At 36.0% G+C, this 23583-nt stretch overlaps 1 protein-coding gene across 2 annotated transcripts in view; it reads right to left on the reverse strand.

Moving 5' to 3' along the window:
- Nucleotides 1-23583, reverse strand: part of LOC117434529 (protein inscuteable homolog) — a 53575-nt gene that overhangs the window by 16379 nt on the left and 13613 nt on the right. For both annotated transcript variants that reach the window (XM_059003285.1, XM_034057092.3), the window contains exons 2-6: nucleotides 19897-19990; nucleotides 5125-5470; nucleotides 3636-3688; nucleotides 2665-2788; nucleotides 1336-1449 (exon numbers count right to left, since the gene is read on the reverse strand). In XM_059003285.1, the coding sequence (XP_058859268.1) occupies nucleotides 1336-1449; nucleotides 2665-2788; nucleotides 3636-3688; nucleotides 5125-5470; nucleotides 19897-19952 (693 nt within the window). In that variant the 5' untranslated portion in view covers nucleotides 19953-19990. The remainder of the gene's footprint in view (nucleotides 1-1335; nucleotides 1450-2664; nucleotides 2789-3635; nucleotides 3689-5124; nucleotides 5471-19896; nucleotides 19991-23583) is intronic.

Here is a 23583-nt window from a genome sequence, read left to right on the forward strand (position 1 = left end):
GCTAAAATGCATATTGACAAGCCACAATCCTTCTGGGAGAATGTCCTTTGGACAGATGAGTCAAAACTGGAGCTTTTTGGCAAGTCACATCAGCTCTATGTTCACAGACGAAAAAATGAAGCTTTCAAAGAAAAGAACACCATACCTACAGTGAAACATGGAGGAGGCTCGCTTATGTTTTGGGGCTGCTTTGCTGTGCCTGGCACAGGGTGCCTTGAATCTGTGCAGGGCACAATGAAATCTCAAGACTATCAAGGCATTCTGGAGCGAAACGTATTGCCCAGTGTCAGAAAGCTCTGTCTCAGTCGCAGGTCATGGGTCCTCCAACAGGATAATGACCCAAAACACACAGCTAAAAGCACCCAAGAATGGATAAGAACAAAACATTGGACTATTCTGAAGTGGCCTTCTATGAGTCCTGATCTGAATCCTATCGAACATCTATGGAAAGAGCTGAAACATGCAGTCTGGAGAAGGCACCCATCAAACCTGAGACAGCTGGAGCAGTTTGCTCAGGAAGAGTGGGCCAAACTACCTGTTAACAGGTGCAGAAGTCTCATTGAGAGCTACAGAAAACGTTTGATTGCAGTGATTGCCTCTAAAGGTTGTGCAACAAAATATTAGGTTAGCGGTCCCATCATTTTTGTCCATGCCATTTTCATTTGTTTTATTATTTACAATATTATGTTGAATAAAAAATCAAAAGCAAAGTCTGATTTCTATTAAATATGGAATAAACAATGGTGGATGCCAATTACTTTTGTCAGTTTCAAGTTATTTCAGAGAAAATTGTGCATTCTTCGTTTTTTGTGGAGGGGTACCAACAAATTTGAGCATGTCTGTATGCTGTTCAAAAACAAAGCCCTTCATTTTGATCCTCCCTCAATATTGCACATCACCTTAAGTATATATGCCTCTCATCTCTTGCATCTGGCACTCTGAAAAGCGTAACTGGGTAGAGTAGGTTTCAACACAGTGACGTCCACAAAGATAAATCTGGTTTGAAAATACTTTGAGCCACTCACTTATATCCCTTATCTGATGCATGTTCTGATGTTGATAAGGTCTTTTACAGCTGTTCTCATCTGTACTATTATTTCACTGCCGGACTTTACCAAATGCTGTTTCTACAGCACATCAAAAGCTAAAATCAAAGCGGTCAATAAGAGTATATAGATATAAACATCTTATAGTAGAGCATAAACTATCAAATTACCTGTATTTTACAGAACTACAATATGCTGTACATGTTCTCAGACTTCTAGTATATAGAATAGAATATAACAGTGAGCCAGAAGGAGGTGCTATAGAGCTTGTGGCACGACCGCATCTTACCTTCGCTATGATGCGGCACAAATGGGATCCTTCTTGGGTCAGGCCGAGTAGGCTGCTGATGGCTGTTCCAATGGTATACATGTTATCAGACAATTCCATTTGTCTGACCAAGACCTGTGATAGAAAATAATAATAATAATAATAATAATAATAATAATAATAATGTGGAAACACAGTAAATGCCAATTAAGGTTATTGTAGTGTCTTGAAGGATTTTTTTTAATGGTTTGACTGTCTATATAGCATTCTGAAAATATACTACTGAAACATTTTGGTAACAAGAATACGTTTTTTAAATTCTTTCAAAACAATTATTTGGATAAACAATGGAAGCATCTCTTTTTCTGTTTTCTTACAGAACACTTGTCAATGGCACATTTGTTTAGTTCTGTAATGTTTTTAGAAATAAACACCTTAAAACTATACATGAAGAGAAAGATAAACTAGTTTATCAGTTTCAAATTCAAGACTTTCTCTGTTCGAGACACTGCTTGATAAGAATGTGTTCATGCATCCTCTGCTAGATCTACACAAGCTGCTGACAGACACCAGGAAGTGAAACTGATAGGAGATGAGTTAGTGACTAACTACTCAACACTTGACAACACAAGTCTTTTTAAAGTGCTTTTAAAAATTAAGAGAACGTTTCATGCCCAGAGTAATTCGTTTTAATATACGCACAGAAAAGGACCGCAGTGCCTCATCAATTGGCATCAGTGGTTCTATTTAGAGTACACATCAACTGCATTTCCAGAGCTCTGCACTAATACTATCTTCAACTGAAATCTGAGACTGATCTCAGTACCAGGTGGAAAGCCAATGGCATTGCATTGCATTCTATTCTGTGCCTTCGTTTAATTCCATCAGCTTACTGGTTTAATTGGAAATGGCTTTTACTGATTCACATGCAAAAAGGGTGGCCTATTATAAATACCTAAAACCTGTATAGAAAGAACATCAACTCCCCTGTAGAGATTTCAATGCTAATGGGTATCAAATGAGGGGTTGAGTGATGGTACAGTCTATGCTGGGAATGTGGGTCTCAAAATGTCTACCCTCAATATGTTGTGTGATCACCACGGACACTAATACTTACCAGGCATTGACCAAGCGTACTGGAAATGACTGTGCTGATGAGGCATGCTTCATACTGTGCACACATCTGAATATACCCTAATTGGAGCAGTGGTCAAAGTGAAGGGTGCTGTTACATTTTGACCAAAGAGTTTCCATAACATTGAAAGCATTTCCCCCTTGTAAGTTCCCTTGTAAATATTCAGGGACATTCAAATCTGAAAAAGAAGAAAACCTACCCTGTAATTTACTAACCTGTATCTCATTGGCTAAAGCCATGTCAATCATGTGGCTGAAGGACTCGCCAACAGATGTCAGTATTTCATGGATCGAGTCTTTCATAGACATCAAAAAATATTCATCTTCTGTGTGTATGCACCTTTAGAAACAAATAAATACAGCTTTAAATTAACATGTTAAAATCACAGTATTTACCACATTTCCATTGTTCTTTCAGTAATCGAAGAGTTGCATCCCACATTCACACATGTACTTACAAAAGGATGACTTCTGTGCTTGCTTTGAACAGGTAAAAGAATTTCAACTGTATATATACACGATCCATCAGGTCTATTGGAGTGTATCAGTTTAAATTAAATCTGTTTTAAGGCTGAATAAATCACAAATGCTGTGTTCAAATCCTTACATTGATTGCAGCTAACAAAATAAATCCATACATATTTTTTTTCCTTATGAAGGTCTCAAATGTGCAATTTTGAAAGAAATGCAGGTTTTAGCAAACACACTTCCATTTTCAAAATCTGGTAATACAAGAAGACAACTAAATATTTATTTATTAGCTACTCCCCCTATTGACTGACATGCTTTGACCTAGAAGACATGCTTTGACCTGGTTGCCTTGCCTTCAAGATTTCCTTGAAGGCAAGGCAACCAAACCGTGTAGTTCCAGATGCCATGTTTTAAAAGCTGCACATTGGAGACACATGTATAGTAGCTAATGGAAGATCAAAATGGATGCAATTTATGGAATTGGGGATGTCCTCAGTTCTATATCAATAGTGTTTTTAACTCCTGCATGAAATGCAGTATAAAAATGCAATCTGTATACTGTTGATATACTACTACTATACTGGCAATATACTATATTTTTTTATATTTTTGTGACCTAAGCTATTTCACTGAGGAGAGCAGAGAAGTCTACTTCAACTCAATAAGCACAGTTTTGCCAAGCAATACACAAACAAGTCTTAGAGAGAAAAAAATACCTCTCAGTTATGATTGTCAGCTCCATGCATTTCTCCAGCAGTGCCTTTTCATACTAATGAGAAAAAAAACAAAACAAGTCCAATTTAACCAATGCATCAGAAAAAAAAACTTCACCCCTGCAATGACCATGAAAAGAATAGAAGAAAAAGGTGGGCAAACATGCCTTTAGTTTATAGGCAGGCTAATTCAATGAACAATTTTCTGAAGCAATCAGATTCCTAAATTTCAAAGCCATCCAACATAATCTGCAGGATATACAATAAGTACATTTTTATTACATGCAAGATCTGATACTCAAATAGCACTTCTAATATTACCGTGCTGGTTTCTTGACATCATAATTTACACAAAGTATCCCTATATCCTTTATCTCTAATATAACTACAACAGGTTTGTTTTAATAAGGTCTTGTGACGCAAGTCTATCTCCAGTTTAAAGCCTGTATTATTATTTTATGTTCTGTTAAGATAACTAATGAGAAGTTATTGTTAATTTTCCTTCTATAAAAAAATATATATTTTAATTTTTCACATTACAATGTTCGTCAAGAAAAAGAGGCATGAAATAAGGATCTATGAAGCTGAAAATTGAACAACTGGCCTTTCCAAGGACGTCACTCTGTAAACCTATTAAAAGCTAATTTTAAATAGGCAAATCTATGAGCTATTACAAATTCAGCTCTGGTTAAACCGATTTATATAATAATGCACTCAGATTTTATTATTTTACATTCTATTGCTACTTTCTAATTTGACTAGTGATGTGAATCACTAATTACAGATGAAGCGGACGTAGTGGATGAAATGACCCTTTGGTTCACAAAACCCTTTAGTTAATATTACACATTCAATTGTTTATATTGCCAACACTTTTGTTAATAAAAGGTAAAGTTATTTAAAATGAATTTCATTTAAAACAAACATAGAAATTCAGTTGTCCAAATCAGCATACAACAGAAAGAAAACTGTAAAAAAAAAAAAGTGACACACGAATCCTATTTGCCAAAACAGCATGACACTTTATAATGACATCCAGAAAGACATATCTTCCATGAAACCTTTGTGTTAAGGCCATTCTATGTACGCAACACTATAGTCATAAAGGAGATACACTCATGGGAAATGCTGATCAAGAAGGAAGGCCGCATTTCTTTTTCTTTTTCATGGTTTACTGATATTACAATATGCATTACTGGAGAATGATGGCTAAACTATGAGTCATTGTATCAATTTGATGGTTCACAAGTTCAGTGCTGATCATCAGATCAAGCAATTGCAAAGGAACTAGGTAATAATGAGCTGGGAAGATTTGTAGAAACTTTGCAGCGAAGGTACGGGTCATAAAAATAAAATAACGATTACATCCTTAGCTGGATTTACAATCTAACAATGGTGATGGCAGAGGTCCATATATATTTCCAATTGTGTCACAACTCTATTACAATTATATCCTGTGTAATTGGGTTTTACCTGAATTGGAACCACTTACTTTTTGTATTTCTGCAGGAGAATTCCTTGTGAAGATGTTGTACTCATTGACCAGGGAGCGCACATGGCAATTGGCTCTCACTGCTGTGCTGTGCATTCTTTGCCAACGGTTCTTCTCCAGCTTTTGAAACATTTTGGTCAGTTCAGAGCTGATAATGAAAGCTCTCTTCAGCAGAGTCTGAAGGTTGTCCCGTACAGTGTGCTCTGGGTTAATGATGAGCTCGCTTTGAGCATCTTCATCAACACTGATTGGTTTTGATTGAAGGATGCACATGCACTCCACTTCTGTCATGTACCGCAAGTCCTCCATCCATCGATGAACAGAATCCACATGAATCAAGTGCATTCTGAAATACAAAAGAATACAAAGAATGGTCATATGAAATTGCACTTTTTACCAATGCACTGAATGCTATTGATCACATTAGGGACATGTTTGTGTGGAGAGAAAATTTACCAGAACTCAAATATTGACATCATAATACATAATTTGTTATATACTTTCCTCATTTGTTCTAAAGCCAAATCCAACTCTCTGAATGTTTTTTTTTTTTCTCGAAGGGATTAATATTATCAACCTGTACCTCGCTGGGAGCATTTCACAGCAAGAAGATCACCCTGGGTTGTATCAACCACCTATCCATGCACCTAATTCAACGGAGAGGGCATGGTAGTGGACTGTATTCCATACAATTGGAATAAAAGGTTAAAGATCATATGGATTCGATTGTCTCTTATCTGCAGCGCAAATCCTTCAGTGCAAATCCTGCAGGACAGTACAATAACGCAAGCAGAGAGTCAACAGATCCTGCTTGAGCAGCTTAAACTCAATTATTTTGTTGTTTACTCATGATCATGACCCGCTGCCTTTTGAATTCCTAACACTGGAGGTGGGTGAAATAAATGTTCAATGTTAATGCGTAAACAAGGCGTATGTATCTGAAATATGCAGAGAGACAGTTCTGTGGTATAAACTGGAATGCCAAACCAATGATTTAGAGTCTATAATAATTCTGTTGACTATCCAAAGAATCCACATGGTTGAAACTCATTAGAGGCCCCTACAAGATATAATTTGTTGTAGATTATATTTTATTTATTCTAGACGTATACTCTGGTAAACCTGTACATTTTCAACCCTTTCACCCCATTAGAAATGCCTGGCACTCCATATCATCCCATTTTTTTTGTTTTATACTCATGATTATTTTGGCAATAACTTTAGACCTCCAACTAAAATATTTCAAGATGTTTTTTCCCACATACTGTAAGCACACATCATTGTAAATATATAGAATGAGGCTGGCTAAATAACAGCCACATCCCTACTATTACTTAAACTGTATTAGTCTTTTATAACATTTCATTCTACCATAGGTCTTTCCTTTAACTCAATTATTATCCATTTCCTTTGTTACTATGACAGCCTAAGGTATTGGAAAATATTGATTAACCAACAAATATGCAGGTTCTTTTCTAAGTGAGCATATTGACTCTCTATCCATCCTCATTTGTCTGAGATGTTATTAGTCAAATTGAATAACACATTGGCATCTAACTTGGCTTACAGCTGTTTAGTGGGTAATGTATTAATTGATCTAGCTAAGTGTTTGAAAACATTCCATTGCAGTACTTGACAGAAACAAGATATTCTTAACATCTGTTGCTTTTGGCAATTGGCTTGATAGTAGAAACGGAGGTTGCCCATTGATCTTCAGTCCTCCTGATCACCAAGTGGCTTGCAGTGGTGAGGTGATGTTGGCAGTGGTTAAAGTGGGGCGGTATAAGGAAGAAAAAAAAACTGACGGTATGGCATACCGGTAAAAGAAAAAAAAATCCAGAGGGAAAAAATAATATTAATGCTATTCTGCTGCAAAACACCCTCCCCGGACCTCTTCAGTTTCGAACAAAATGACTTTAGTGTCTCTACATAGCATGAGTACTTCCCCCGTAGGTCCATGTACCCGCGAATTTTATGCATTACTTAAGTGTGTTGGAAATCATACCAGTGAAATCCTACTAATACGTTTCTTATTGAATTTCATCCATTTTATTTTTGTGTAATCATTTTATAACATCAACATGAAAAGAGCAATCTAGGCCAGCTAAAGCAACTTAAAGCAATCACTGAGTGACGATTCCAACATCATCAGAACTAAAGTCAGCACCAAGCCCGAACTAAATCAGCAAACTTCTCATCAGCCAGGATCTTCAATATCTGGACAAGAAATGTTATTTTTTGCTGTATAACATTAAAACACTAACAAGTCATTTTAGAAAAAGCTTAATAATAACATATTGTAGAGGATATTTAAAAATGATACTTGATCCGTAGCAGTGTGGAGTAGTGGTTAGGGCTCTGGACTCTTGACCGGAGGGTCGTGGGTTTAAATCCCGGTGGGGACACTGCTGCTGTACCCTTGAGCAAGGTACTTTACCTAGATTGCTCCAGTAAAAAAAAAAAAAAAACCCAACTGTATAAATGGGTAATTGTATGTAAAAATAATGTGATATCTTGTAACAACTGTAAGTCGCCCTGGATAAGGGCGTCAGCTAAGAAATAAATAATAATAATAATAGCTCTGGCTGAATGTGGTAAAATCATTCACCCCCCCCCCCCCCCCAACCACCCTACCAACCCACCATCCACGCCCACCCCCTGCCAACCCCCCACCCGCCATTTGTTTGTGCATACCAGCACCTTTTTCAAATCACTTTAAACACTGGATGTTGGGTATTTCAAATTGGGTAGAAAAAAGGATAAATAAAAAAAAAAACACGAAATAAAGAAAAAAAAACACGAAATAATTTCATTCCCTTATCCATATCCCTGCAGAAATTGTGGTTATTCAATCTGATAATGAAGGAGTCTCTGTCAAATTTGACCCATGGTGGTGAAGTGGTTAACAAATACGAAATGAAATTGACAAGACATTAGTCAAGAGAACCATCTCAAAGCCTCTCTTTTTCATTTAGTGAATAGGCTGAACTCATGGCTTCTATTTATTGCTTTTAATTTACCGAGAGCTATGTGAGGGTGACACTCAGTACACATCTGATATAAATGGTGATGTGAAATATCCGATGTATAATTCATGAGGGCATACAGGTGTATAGGTCCCAACACCTTTTTTATAATACCCTGTTATGTTTTTTTGGTAGAGAAATATCAAATTAAAAAGGAACAATGCAACTGCCGAGATATACAATTAATGAGTTCTATTGATGAAAAAGTCAATTATTCCATGTTAATTATGATGCTTTTAAAACAAATGAAAAATAAAATACAAATACGTTGGAGTACAATAATTATATTAGATTGTTTGTTTTTTTTCTCTAGTGTATTGGTATATGAAGTTTAAAGGAAACTTGTTTTGAGTGGTCCAGGCATTATTTACTAGCCCACGTAAATTTCCGTATGAAAATTTCAGCAAATTGCTGTACTCAAGTATTTGTAATTTTAAACAATTTTATAATATTGTTTTTCAGGATACATTTCAGGCATCATTTGTTATGCTTTTGGTAATTAAAATTATTTATACATTAAACCACTTCATTCTAAAAGTACATATTTTAAAAACGCACGTCTGCAGCAAGCTACAATTAAATGGACAAATAGTTTAAGGAACCTAGTTGAAAGTCTTCCTCATTTTCCAACTCAAATCAGCTTTACTAGACTGCCCACATCATTTGTCATGTTCACATCATTCATGTTGTTAAAGAGCTACCTGACTTTCCACTCAGAGTGACCTTTTTCTTCCCACTACAATAAATAACTTTCACTATATGCAATGTTAACATTGTGAACCTTTCCCGTCTCTTATTCAATTTCCTTTGTCTTTCCCAGTCACGGTTCAATGGTAAGTTGATGTTAAAACTATGTGGAAAAACTGGGAGCATGAAAGCTTAAGTCAAGAAATGAAACTTGCGATAACCGATTGCTGCTTCAGCTGGCACAAAGGCTCCTCCTAAGCAAACTGAAGTGCAGGATTTTTTTTTATAAGATAATACTTTAAGAAACCTACATGAAAACATTAATTTGTATCGCTATTATACTGTTATTTACATTACCCATAGGCCTATGTGTTTTCACTCAAGTTCAGTCATCATTATTCACTAAACCTCTAACTGCAACAGCGGGTTCGTTTCAAACTCCCTAATGCAACCTGTTTACAAAAACACTGTTTAAAAATGAGTTCATTCACAAAACACAATATTAGCAACAGTACTCTCTATAGCAGGCATTACTTGCTAGATAACTGACTTTGGGATGGGTCAATTATCTTCAAGGAAATGTTCGTTGGGTATGACTGTATAGTGGCTTTCACGTTTTCATTCATGTATGCACATTTCTGTTCACAGCACCCAAGAACTGCCTATCTGGACATTAATTTACTTAATCTCAATAGCTGTAATGTTGGGGATGTTTAAAAGCAAAATTGTTTAAGCCTAATGATCATCATTGTTGAAACAAACTAAAGCTTAAACTCATGAATTATTTAAAAAGGGGTCCATTTTATTAAATCAAATAAAGATTAATTATTGGTGTATTTTTTGTTATAGGTTTCATAATTAAACTGCAAATAACTTAGTCTACATGTATTACATTCTTTTAAAACTAAAATAATTGTAAAATAACTACTAACTTTTACTGACTTGTTTAGCAATGATGTAGACTACATGAATATGTTCTAATCATTTTATGGACCAGGCATCTTTATGTATTTCCTAGCTTTTGTTTGCTCAGCCTAGTTAATAGGAAACATGATTACGAGTCAAACAATGACTAAAGAAATTTGATACCGACAGCCCAATTACAATATAATATACTTCAAAACAACAAATACGCTTTGCTTTGATTGTATTACCTTTCAAATCCACCTTAGAGCTACTAAAAATACTAATACATACAACTAAGAATATATAAACAAAGGAATACATGTTGATAGAACTGCACACAAGTGTTTTCCAATTAATTCCCAAGAGGTTGATGAGACAGCAACCAGAGTGATTATAATTGTCTCATGCTCTGCTGGCGCTGCCTGTACTTTGCACAAGAACCAAACGACAGTAATTGCTAAGAGGCAGCTACATAGGTCTGCCTGCAGTGTCTAAGCATTAAGGGCCACTGCCTCTCACCCCAGAATGAAAACTAATCACTTTATTATCCAGGCTTGCATGGGGATGTTAAAGTTTACGTGTCTTAATTGCCCATCATTTGTTGCACATGCCATAGCAAAAGCCCATTCCATTTTGCTCCTCTCACCGGTAACAAGCCATGTTAGACATAATTTGTTAAGAAGAATGTTCTTGCCCATGTAAAAGAGACGGGCGCCCTTTTTCATCCAAACCCACACAGGAAAAGTTACATAACTCTGCTTCAGCTCTGAACACATTCTTAAAAATGTTCTCTCTAAGGTGTTTTGAGAAACAACTATTCTTCAAACACTCCAGAGAAACTCAATGAAGTATTAATAATACCAAACCTCATTTACTTCTTTAAATTAAGCACAAGTTTAAAAATGGTGTTGTTTTATTTATCAGATTAAAGTTGCTGCTGCCCGAACCACAGAATGTTTGATTTACCATTTACAAATATATATTTTTTCTTTCATTTTTATTTAATTTACTTACAGAATTGAAATAGCTGTACATTTACAAACAATGTAAAATACCCCCTGATACTTTGGACCTGATTGACAAAGATCCAATTAAAATACAATGGCTAAAATATGCACTTGCACAAACTAGACAGGTGAATGTGCAACTGCAACAAATGCTTATTTACCTTTTAAGGTCAGCACAACCTAGCTTGTTCTTAAGTATATCTCACCATCTTAGCGCAAATATGACATTTTTTATTTTGCATTGTTTGAGTTAAAAAAAAAATGTATCCGTTATAGCCTGCCTTTTTTTTTGGTCTTAAAATACAATCAACAAAGAAATTACCCAAATATTACAGATTAAGCAGCAGAAACAGACAAACCTAAGCTTGAAGGTTGCAATTGTAACGCACTACTGTATGCCCTTGGGTTGCACTGGACAGCCGTTTTTTTAATGTTCACAGCATTATTTATAAAATATTTGAATTGACTGTTCAGAAACGGTTCTGTATTTGTGGTGTCTGTCATTGTCATTTAATGTTACATATATCACTTAAGCTGCTGCATACTGGCAAGTATGTACATCAATGTTATTTATTCCTTGGAGGTGAAGTAAAAAAGAGTTAAATCTATTTTAGAATTAAAGCACTTCACCTGTATTTGGCGACACCTCTTTTTCCCTCCTGACTGATTTATTACATAAGCACACCAGATTCAGACCTGACATCACACCTATGTGCTGCTTCCGTTAATGCAGAGTAAGGCAGGGTTTGATAAAGGTTCAATAATGTCATTACAAGACATAAGGGTGCAGGAGCCTTTGTAAATCAAGCCCTAAAACTAAGTATAAAACAAAATGGCAAGAAGAATATTAGTGTTTTTCACCTATGGTATTATACAGACCTACTAAAAGCTTTCATGCCCCAAAGTAAACACTTCAGTAATGGAAAATCCTAATGTTGTATCACTACCTGGTAAAGCAGAGACAAGTTCAGGCATGCTTATCTTAGGCAGTTCAACAACCTACTGTACAAATAAGTATTGTCTGTTTGTAAATCAATGTCGACAAGGTTTCTCTGTTGTTTTTTTAGTCTGTTACTGGATAGCATACATGGCACATGCATTACTGTATCTGCTGTATTTTCTATGCTACAATCTACATTCCTACTAGTTTTATAAAAAAAAAACACTGCAATGGATTGAAAACATGTCTATGGGGATTGAAATTATCTAGTACTTCATGATCATTTGTTTTTGGTTTACATAGAGCAGCTGAGTTGCTTTAACTCATGAGCATGGACCTATATTTTTCCTTTTATTTTATCAAATTAACCTGGTTCACCTGTTGTGAAAACAAACAACTGTAGGTGTCTAAATATAATTGATCTTCACCGTATAATATTGAAGGTTCCCAGAAAAACCTCATTGTTAAAACAGAGGGGTTACCTCATGAATATGGACAGTTGATTGAAGTTTGAACTAGTTTCTATGAACCAATGAGACTGATTGCTCCATACAAAAACACCTTGCATGTCTGCATGTAATAGTGATTGAGGATTTTCAGCTAAGTAGTCAAGTCAATTGATATGGTAAACAAAGATCACAATACCACTTGGTCTGTTTACTTTGCTGTGCATTTCAGTCTGAAATCGACCTTTGAAAAGCACCAAACAAACAACAAAGGCTCAGTCATAAATACTACCACATTCAAGTACTGTATGAACCTTCTGGAAATATCGTGACGTCATGAAACTAGTCAACAAATAATGTATTCAGCAGCAACAGAGTAAACATGTTTCGTTGGCAACTACTACACTGAAACTGTGCTTGCTTCCGGTGATTGGAGCCCTAACAACATATAACCAGGTTACAGAAAGACACCAGAATACAAGCGGGGCTGGTTCAAAAAGCTAATATATGTAAGAAAATAGATTTTTCAAAAGTCTTGGTTGCCACTCCTACAACCGTGGGAAAGATAGAATCCAGTAGTATCCAGCAGGGGTCGGTGTCTGCTATAGCCAACTGATGGCTCTGTGTATAATTACTGAACACTGGCAAGCAAGACACCCTACTCAACTTTCTAACAAGCCCTGTCTGCAGCATTTATTAACAAAATAAAGTGCAAGGTGTACAGTAAAACCAAAGTGCAGGCACAGACAGAGGGTCCTCGTAAGTGGAAGATCATTGTAAGAATGGCATTGTAAGCACAGCATCTGACAGGAAATTTCTGCCAATGCCAGCAAAAAGTGGCACAGCTTGACATCTACATACATACATAAAGTATAAAACTGTTATACAACAGTAGGACTTGTGTTTAAGATATCTGAATGTATTTAGTATTCCATGATCTGTTTTATAGATTAGATCACATTTTAAATCAATTTCAATTAAAATATTCTCCACTTGATAAAAGGTCACATCAGCTTCTTTTTATCTGGTTTCAGGCTCAAACCATTTAATTTACAAGAAACAAGTAGTAGAAAATGACCAATGTGAAAAATAGATTTTTTTTTTTAGTCCCCCCCCAAAAAGTCAAGTATGATCTCAGAAGGATTGTTTCATCAAAATGAATTCCCCAACTAATTTAATGTGGATGCATATTAAAGTAACCTGAAGGCTATCATGTTGCAATGAAGGCAGTGGCAGAGGTTCTACTGAACATGTGATTTAATGAACTAAAGAAAATCCTCTACTGTTTTCATTAAAATAACCCAAAAATATATCAATTTAATAGCCCTGCAACTTTCATGCCAAAGAGTAATGCCTTTATTAGCATGCACTGCATTACATCCATTATTTTCTATCCATAACCATGTTAAAATGAGATTCCTAATCTAATGAGATTCCTAATAAAATTAGATGAGATGATGTACTGTAGCCCTGGTAAAAATGCAAAAGAACAAGCCAGCCAAGGTATTTCTATTAAGAATACAAATCATCAGAGACCGTTTAATAAACTGAAATTAAGTGGTGAGGATTCATGGCTGATCCAGCTCGAACATTTTAGTAAACATATATGTCTAATTCTATATTAATTCTCTTATTTATATATATATATGTGTGTGTGTGTGTGTGTGTGTGTATATATGTGTGTGTGTATATATGTGTGTGTGTGTGTGTGTGTGTGTGTATATATATGTGTGTGTGTGTGTGTGTGTGTATATATATATATATATATATATACTGTATATATACTGTATATATATTACACACACACATATACTGATGCACAATGAAACATCATACCTCATTGGGCACATACATAATGTTATTTACATTTTAAGTAGTGAGCAGATAGGTTTGTTGATTGTTTGAGTAGTATTGCTCCTTGGGATAACAAAATACTGAGCTCAAGTCATGTGATTTCATAAAAACGGCAGGTGCTCAGTGTTTGGTATTTGAGATTAGTTAAAATTGCTAAAATGAGTTGATTAAGAATCTGTAGAAATAGCCATTCGAAAAAACATGATTTTAATTACCACAAAAACAGCGGAAGATACACCCATGCCCCTCTTGAGTAATGAAGATCGCCTGGTTGCTATCAGCATGATTGAAGGAGGCCTGTCTGTGAGAGAAGTTGCCCGGAAAATGTTCTGCTTCAACAATCAGCAGACTAGTCCAGAGAAATCAGGAAACTGTGAGGGACAGGCCACATCGTGGAAGGCAGAGGGTCACCACACCAGCCCAGGACCGTTATGCTGACTGTTGAGTTGTTAACACAAGAATGTCATTGGTGCAGATTGAGGACAACGTTACTGCTCAGCGATACACTGACAAAGTCCTTGAGGCAACAGCTTTTCCGTTCCTGCAAGCCAATCCGAAAGTGTCGATTTTCCAGCAGGACAATGCAAGACCACACAGTACTAGGATTACAAATGCATGAATTCAGGAAAACAATGTCAAGGTCTTTCCGTGGCCAGCTTTTTCTCCTGACCTGAGTCTAATAGAACATCTGTGGGACCAAATCGCCAGTGCCATCCACAGGAGACAACCACGAACAGCCAACATTTGCTAGCTAGCTGCAGCTGCACAGGAAGAGTGGTGGAACATCCCACAGCAGTCTGTCCAGAGGCTGATCAGGTCTATGCATCAGTGTTGCCAGGATTGTGTTAATGCTCAGGGAGGTCATATAAATCCATTAGACTTGAGTGTTGCATTTCTTTTGTGCATCAATATATATATAAACACAAAAAAAATCGCAGGATGATTGCAGGAGTGGAACTTCAAAGATTAACTGTATAACTTTCCAATTACATTATGTTGTTGTAAATACTTGTAACAAAATATTAACTGTAGGGTAGATATACTGCAGTGTATAAAATGTACCTGTATTTTGAAGTGTATGCAGATATAAATATGGTTTTAATTAAAAAGTGCGAACAAGCATTTATTCTTATAAGAAGCTAGTACCTCACATTCCTTTGCATCATGTCTGAATCTTATTAAACTAGAGAGTATCGTTTTCAGTAAGGGATTATGTTTCCCTCCCAGAGCTGTACGACTTAAGACAAGGAGGCAAAGTAAAGTTTACTTTTGAGGCCAATCTCCTCAAGTCAGAGTGCTGTTGAGTTTAAAGCTTGAGAAAAGTCTATTAACCCCTTCACAACCAAAAAAAAAGGTTTACCGCTGTTTGTTTTCTACAGGTTATATATTACATTAACAACTTCTTTAAAAAATAAGTTGAGGGTTGTAGCTATTCAGTTGGTAAGTAACTTTTCATTAGCTTATAGGCTGAAAGCTATATACAGATACATCTCCATATGCCCCCTTATAAAGAAATAGTAAGAAATTCTTTATTTGATTTGAAAGATGAAATATTTTGCTAGTTTAATACGCTCACTTCCATATTCCATAAACAATGTGTTATGCAAAACGGGACAGCTGGATGGATTTGATTGAGGGTTTGAGAGTTAAACATTTAAAAGTTTACATTAAGACTTACAGTATAAATTGGCATATACATTTTATCAAAATTGAAAATGAGACATTCATTTTATTCTGAAATGGGGGGTAAGCTGGCTCTTCAGAGAAAAATAAATAAGAGTACGGTAACAAAAAAACAGCTAGGCGCAATCATTTCTATTACTGTAATTACCTGTCCCATCTTCTTGTGGATGTGATAAAAGGGTTCTCTTACTGCTTGAAGTGGACCACTCACCTTTAACTGCATGATTGGATAATTTAACTGCTGCTTCATTTTTACATACAGAGAGAACAATGTTCTGTATGACTACATCAATAATACATTCTATTTTAAATGTCAGTACTGATATTCTCAAAAGGCAGAATCAATGCACTACACAACAAAATACAATAAAAACAGGTCTACTGTGTTCAGTATCAGTAAGTTTTGTAAAGTATAAATAAGATCTACTTCAATCTAAGCAGCCTTAACATGGCCTATAGATTAAAATATACGGTATGGTACAAAGTTGTTTGAAATCCTCCAAACCACAAGCCTCTTGGCAGAAATCGGCAGTCATTTAAGACAGTGTACTAGGTTTTGGAGCAAGTGCTTGTCAATAAAGATTTCCTTTATTTGAAAAATGTATAGATTTGTACCCCGCTCTTTCATTTTAATGCTAATCTACTCTACACCTTTAGGTTGACAAAATCAATGTTTCAAGGTGAACAATTAAATGAGTTTAGTGGGTAAATAGTCTCAGGTTAAGCAAACAGAAAACCAAAAGCCTCTGCATGGTAAACTGGGATATCACACAAACATCTTTTCAAAGAAAATACCATAATGCCCTGGTTTTAGTGGTGTGTGGCAGATGCTACTGTAATAGGGATATGCACCGTAATTTAAATAATATATTTCACATTATATAGAGGTTGCATGTTAAAATCAGGTTTATAACATGCAAGCTGTATATAACAAATCATATGATGTGGTGAACTCTGCTAGCCACTCCTTCTGATATGGGGCCAGTAGAGTTGAAAGGTCAATGCATCATGTGATTTCTTAAAAAACGATGTTTCTGCAGGCACAAGTAAAGCCAGGTGTATTCTGATACATAACATTTAAAAATTAAGTATTAAAGCAATGCAGAATGATTGTAAACAGAAAAACTAAATATAAAGAGACATTTGACGCAATTTACTCTTGGTAGTCTATTTAAAAATGTACAGTGCCTTGCGAAAGTATTCGGCCCCCTTGAACTTTGCGACCTTTTGCCACATTTCAGGCTTCAAACATAAAGATATGAAACTGTAATTTTTTGTGAAGAATCAACAACAAGTGGGACACAATCATGAAGTGGAACGAAATTTATTGGATATTTCAAACTTTTTTAACAAATAAAAAACTGAAAAATTGGGCGTGCAAAATTATTCAGCCCCTTTACTTTCAGTGCAGCAAACTCTCTCCAGAAGTTCAGTGAGGATCTCTGAATGATCCAATGTTGACCTAAATGACTAATGATGATAAATAGAATCCACCTGTGTGTAATCAAGTCTCCGTATAAATGCACCTGCACTGTGATAGTCTCAGAGGTCCGTTTAAAGCGCAGAGAGCATCATGAAGAACAAGGAACACACCAGGCAGGTCCGAGATACTGTTGTGGAGAAGTTTAAAGCCGGATTTGGATACAAAAAGATTTCCCAAGCTTTAAACATCCCAAGGAGCACTGTGCAAGCGATAATATTGAAATGGAAGGAGTATCAGACCACTGCAAATCTACCAAGACCTGGCCGTCCCTCTAAACTTTCAGCTCATACAAGGAGAAGACTGATCAGAGATGCAGCCAAGAGGCCCATGATCACTCTGGATGAACTGCAGAGATCTACAGCTGAGGTGGGAGACTCTGTCCATAGGACAACAATCAGTCGTATACTGCACAAATCTGGCCTTTATGGAAGAGTGGCAAGAAGAAAGCCATTTCTTAAAGATATCCATAAAAAGTGTCGTTTACAGTTTGCCACAAGCCACCTGGGAGACACACCAAACATGTGGAAGAAGGTGCTCTGGTCAGATGAAACCAAAATCAAACTTTTTGGCAACAATGCAAAACGTTATGTTTGGCGTAAAAGCAACACAGCTCATCACCCTGAACACACCATCCCCACTGTCAAACATGGTGGTGGCAGCATCATGGTTTGGGCCTGCTTTTCTTCAGCAGGGACAGGGAAGATGGTTAAAATTGATGGGAAGATGGATGGAGCCAAATACAGGACCATTCTGGAAGAAAACCTGATGGAGTCTGCAAAAGACCTGAGACTGGGACGGAGATTTGTCTTCCAACAAGACAATGATCCAAAACATAAAGCAAAATCTACAATGGAATGGTTCACAAATAAACATATCCAGGTGTTAGAATGGCCAAGTCAAAGTCCAGACCTGAATCCAATCGAGAATCTGTGGAAAGAACTTGTTCTTATTGTATGACTTATATTGTAACACTTGAATGTATTTGTATTTGCTTGCGATTGTAAGTCGCCCTGGATAAGGGCGTCTGCTAAGAAATAAATAATAATAATAAAATAATAACTGAAAACTGCTGTTCACAAATGCTCTCCATCCAACCTCACTGAGCTCGAGCTGTTTTGCAAGGAGGAATGGGCAAAAATTTCAGTCTCTCAATGTGCAAAACTGATAGAGACATACCCCAAGCGACTTACAGCTGTAATCGCAGCAAAAGGTGGCGCTACAAAGTATTAACTTAAGGGGGCTGAATAATTTTGCACGCCCAATTTTTCAGTTTTTTATTTGTTAAAAAAGTTTGAAATATCCAATAAATTTCGTTCCACTTCATGATTGTGTCCCACTTGTTGTTGATTCTTCACAAAAAATTACAGTTTCATATCTTTATGTTTGAAGCCTGAAATGTGGCAAAAGGTCGCAAAGTTCAAGGGGGCCGAATACTTTCGCAAGGCACTGTACTTCCGAACTGTAACATTGTTTAATGTCTATGAACAGTACTGATTTCTGTAGTGCTTTTAGGGATGCTAAAGCTGTGATATTACACTTCTAGCACTATAAAGCCACTTGCAACAGTTGCACTGCGTCATCCAGCACACAAAACATGAGTGTTGCCCATCTCATGATCCTTACAAATCATTCGAATTGAAAATAAATGTCTGCAAAGCACTTGAAGAGTAGGTGAGATTGCCCCCACATATAACAATGTGGGAGCTCCAATGGCTGCTAGAAACAGACTTTGGGGGAAACCATGTAAATAATACTAATAGTTACAAATGGCAGATGTGATGTGTCTTATTTTTTAAATTCCTGCAACAGCTATAAATCTACACAATTAAAGTTGCAAATAATGAATATAAGCAGTATATATATATATATATATATATATATATATATATATATATATATATATATATATATCATATCATATCATCTAGCTGCACTACAAAATATCTGTAGCTTTTTAGAGTTAAAGTTTCTATTTTAAATTTTTTTCCTTACGATATATTGCCGTTCCCTAACGTTGATGGAACAGGAAAATATTAACCATATTCTGCAGAGGAGATGAAAGAAATGAGACATGTCGGTTTCAACAGTGTTTTTAGATCTTTTTCTTAGAGGATTATGAACATCTGACTTCCAGATGTGCTCATATACCTTGTGTTGAACAGACAGGTCTTATAGACAAGAGTCAGCACATTCTTTCCAGAAGATCTTTTATTTTCTATTCAATGGCTTCTTCTACAGTCGTGTACAGTACATTGACCTATTTAATGCCGACACTGGTTTAATGAAGAGAGATGGTAAACAGGACATGAATTCTGACAAACATTTTATTATTTTCAATTACAGTCAAGTAAAATGATAAATGTGTTTGTCATTTACATGAGCATTGTAAACGTGATACACCTGCCAGAGCTGACTAAAAAAAGAAAGTGATCTTGAGATTTCTATTGATAAGTGGAAGTCAAGTACACGGATGTGCATTGTAGATGTCTGTCATAAAAGGGGTCATGTTATTGTTCATAGGACTAAGCCTGGGGTTTTATATATTCAACCAAAGCAGTGTTTGAAGGGACTTCTTGTTAAAATGAACAGAGGGTGTTTATTTAAAAAAAGGACAAAAGTGTAAAAAGGGCAACAAAATGTATGTTAAAGATCTATTTAGAGCCATACAATTTCCACATATATTACCCAATAACAATATTTTTTATAATAGATACTAGCAATTTTCTTATTTATAACTTACCGCTGTGTTGGTGATGCAAGAGAAGGAATGTGACTGGTGTCTTGGGATGAAGCCATATTTTTCAGACACAGACTGCTTTAACATAGCATTGCACCTAGGATTTAAAAACATAGTATTTACTGAATAGAGTGCTCTTATAGTAGACCATTATTTATTTTAGATAACACTATGACATATTATATAAGAGATCAAGTTGTTTAACATGTACACTCAATAAAGTAGTACATGAACCATATTCAAAAGGCAAATTAGCGATTTTTTCAAGCTTGAACAGATTGTTTCAAATTATGAAAGGTTGAATAACTAGGTCCATTTGATTTTGCTTAAAATATGCATTGAAAAGATACACCTTTGCAGCACTTCCTGTATTTAGTTTGTTGTCTATTTACCTCGCTCATAGTACTAGTAAATCTTAATGTGACGTCACTTCTATCTGATACAAAGAATTTCAGATGGCTGTATCACATCAATATCAGGGTCTACTATATATTAGAATATCTAATAAAGCAGTGTCATGAAATTTCTGTGGAACTATAAAATATATACCAAACATCACTGATATTAACAATAACCTGCTCTCTGTTCCTTTGAACTAATCCACCTACTGAAGACATGTCAAAATGAGGTAAGATTTAACAAATTAAAATTATTTAGCATTTTGCAAAGCATGTACAAAGGTTTTTAAAATAGTCTCAAGGCACCCAACAGATATCACAATGATTCTGTGTGTTGAAGCATACCCAAGGTATCAAATGTGAACATTTAAGCTGATACTAATGGCCTCTTTAAAGCGCTCATACACCGTCATATTCTTCCTATTCAGTAATGTAAGATCTGTGCCAAACATGTCTGACTATTGACAGACACAGAAACAGGGCTTGTTTCTTGTTTTGTTATATTGAAAATCTAAACTGCATTTACAGTAGAAGCACAAGTCACTGAACTTCCAAAATCACAAAAACTGCCATGAACCATTAACCCTAAACAAATATGTTGATGACATTACTGCCGAAGGGAATATCAGCTTTTAAAAGGTTACGTCATTCTTCGAGATGACCATGTTCCAATCATATACTGTACAAGCACATTTTAAAATTAAGTTTATACTGCATAAAATTACAAGAGATGGCCACAAAGCATTTTGAAATAGATGAAAGGAAGGGTAGTCACTAAAACTTAGAACATGGTTCCTTTGCACAGCAAAATTCATTGTGGCCATTATTTTATATCTATTGCTCCATTAATTTTATATCTATTGTTAAACTAAAAATCTGACCTGAATACCACTTGAGCCAAGGAAAGCAGTGTGACTTATGGTACATTTCCTTCAGCCCAATTACTCAACCACGAAATCGTTACCATTCAATAATTTTGAGAAGACATTTTATATGTTCTGTAATTTATCAGATAATTTGAACACTAAATGATAACGGTTACTTTATAATGAGAATTTAAAATTTAAAAATGCCATCAAATATAAAATAAAAATAAATGTTCACTAAAATGTCACTCTTCCACACTTATGGAAATATTGATCTGATAAAAATGGATGCAAGCAAGTTTAATCTCCTTGAGTGCATCCCTGGAACCAGCAGACAAACATATCAGCATTCATGTGTGTGCGCACGAGTGTGTTTGTGTGTATTTGGGCCAATTTTCTGGTTCTTTGAATTTAGATGTAGATTTGAGGGAGACTAACAATGCCTGTTACTTTAATTGTTGTTGTATGTTTTACTATTTAAAAAAACTGGATCAGTAATATAGGATTATAGGGGGACAAACATTTGCATATGGCAGAATATCGGCACAAGTAGATGTGAACAGGCCAATGCTGAAAGCCAAGGTCTGTTTAAACGTTACATGTGCTGATATAACCTATACATAGTAACACACAGTCCTATAAAGCTAATATATACTGCTTTAATATACAAGTTAAAAATCTAGCTATATTTGTTTTCTAACCATTACCAACCTTTATGTAGTCCATTATTAATTTAATAGAGAAGAGAGAAAAGGATGATGAAGAGAATACTGTTAAGTGGTTGAGGGACACGGCTGATTGCGATGTCACAGTTTTGAATGGAATTCCAAGAGCTATAGAGGTGTGGTATTTTTAAAGCCTCTATGTTAAACTGGGGGATCACACAAACATCTTTCCAAAGAAAATACCATAATGCCCTGGTTTTAGTGGTGTAAGGAGGACGCTACTGTAATAGGTATATGTACCGAAATGCATGTTAAATCAGGTATATAACACGCAAATAATGAACCACATGATGCAGTGAACTGCTGAGAAACAGCATAATCTTTTATAGTGTATGATCTCATTTGTCTATTCATTTGTCTTGCATTGTACAGGAATTGTATTTGTATTGTATTAGAAAGTGTTTCAGACTATGTTTTGTAACTTCTGCTTTCTTGGTAAAATGCCATTCAGTGACTATACACTTAGAGTATCAAGCCTTTTCAAAGTGCTTGTGACTTCATTCAGCACTCTATTGATAGGTCCCATTTAGTATTCAATTGTAAACCCTCCAAAGCATTAGGGCTGTGACTTATTCACATCCATTTAGCTAATGATTCCTCACTGGGCTGAAATGAAATGATTCTTATGAGGAACTAAAGCATCTGTTTTTCATTGTCAAGCATGCATCCCCCAAGCAGGCATCTTAACTATTGCACTAAATAAATAAATAAATAAATGCCCATGTGCTCAAGTAGTTACTGGGCTTTTTTTAATTTTTTTTTTTTTATATAAATTTAGTCTTTGCCAATTATTTTTATTATTTTCACCCCAATTTGGAAATGGCCAATTATTTTTAGGCTCAGCTCACTGCTACCACCCCTGCGCTGACTCGGGAGGGCGAAGATGAACACATGTTGTCCTCCGAAGCGCGTGCCGTCAGCCAACCGCTTTTTTTCACACTGCGGACTCACCATGCAGCCACCCAAGAGCTACAGCGTCGGAGAACAACGCAGCTCTCGGGCAGCTTATAGGCAAGCCCGCAGGCGCCCAGACAGACTACAGGGGTCACTGGTGCGCGGTATGCCGAGGACACCCTGGCCGACCTAACCCTCCCTCCCCCTGGGCGGCGCCAGGAATAGCCTGGACTCGAACTTGCGACGTCCAGACTACAGGGCACATCCTGCACTCCACGTGGAGCGCCATTACTGGATGCAACACTTGGGAGCCCCCAGTTACTGAGCTTTTAATCTCATTTTACCAACAAGGAGGGTTGGGGTCAATTCTGCTTTTAAAATCAATTCCCAATTCCAATTGCAATTTCCATTCCCTTTTAATCAATTCCAACACACTGATCAAAATGATTAGTAGTCTGTTGAAATTAGCTTATCGCAGTGGCAACAAATTAATTAAATTGATGTCACCATTACATAAATTAAATTGGCTTCAAATGAAAGTAGTGGAACAATCACAACAATAACTGTTTCTAAAATATCAATTCCTTCGGAGGAATTTAAAATTGGAATTGTGAATTGATTTTGAAAAGCAATTGGAATTGAAAAAAGGGTATTGACCTCAACCTTGCCAACAAGGCTGTTGAGCAGTACATCACACAATTGAGACACAGCATGAAATATCACTTCTTTCAATGTAAAACAAAAGTTCGCTCTACTTGTTCAACAAGCCTCGTTTTGTTTTAGAAACAAAGTATGTCTTCTAACTTG

This window comes from Acipenser ruthenus, chromosome 28, assembly GCF_902713425.1.
Source record: "Acipenser ruthenus chromosome 28, fAciRut3.2 maternal haplotype, whole genome shotgun sequence".
Classification (NCBI taxonomy): domain Eukaryota; kingdom Metazoa; phylum Chordata; class Actinopteri; order Acipenseriformes; family Acipenseridae; genus Acipenser; species Acipenser ruthenus.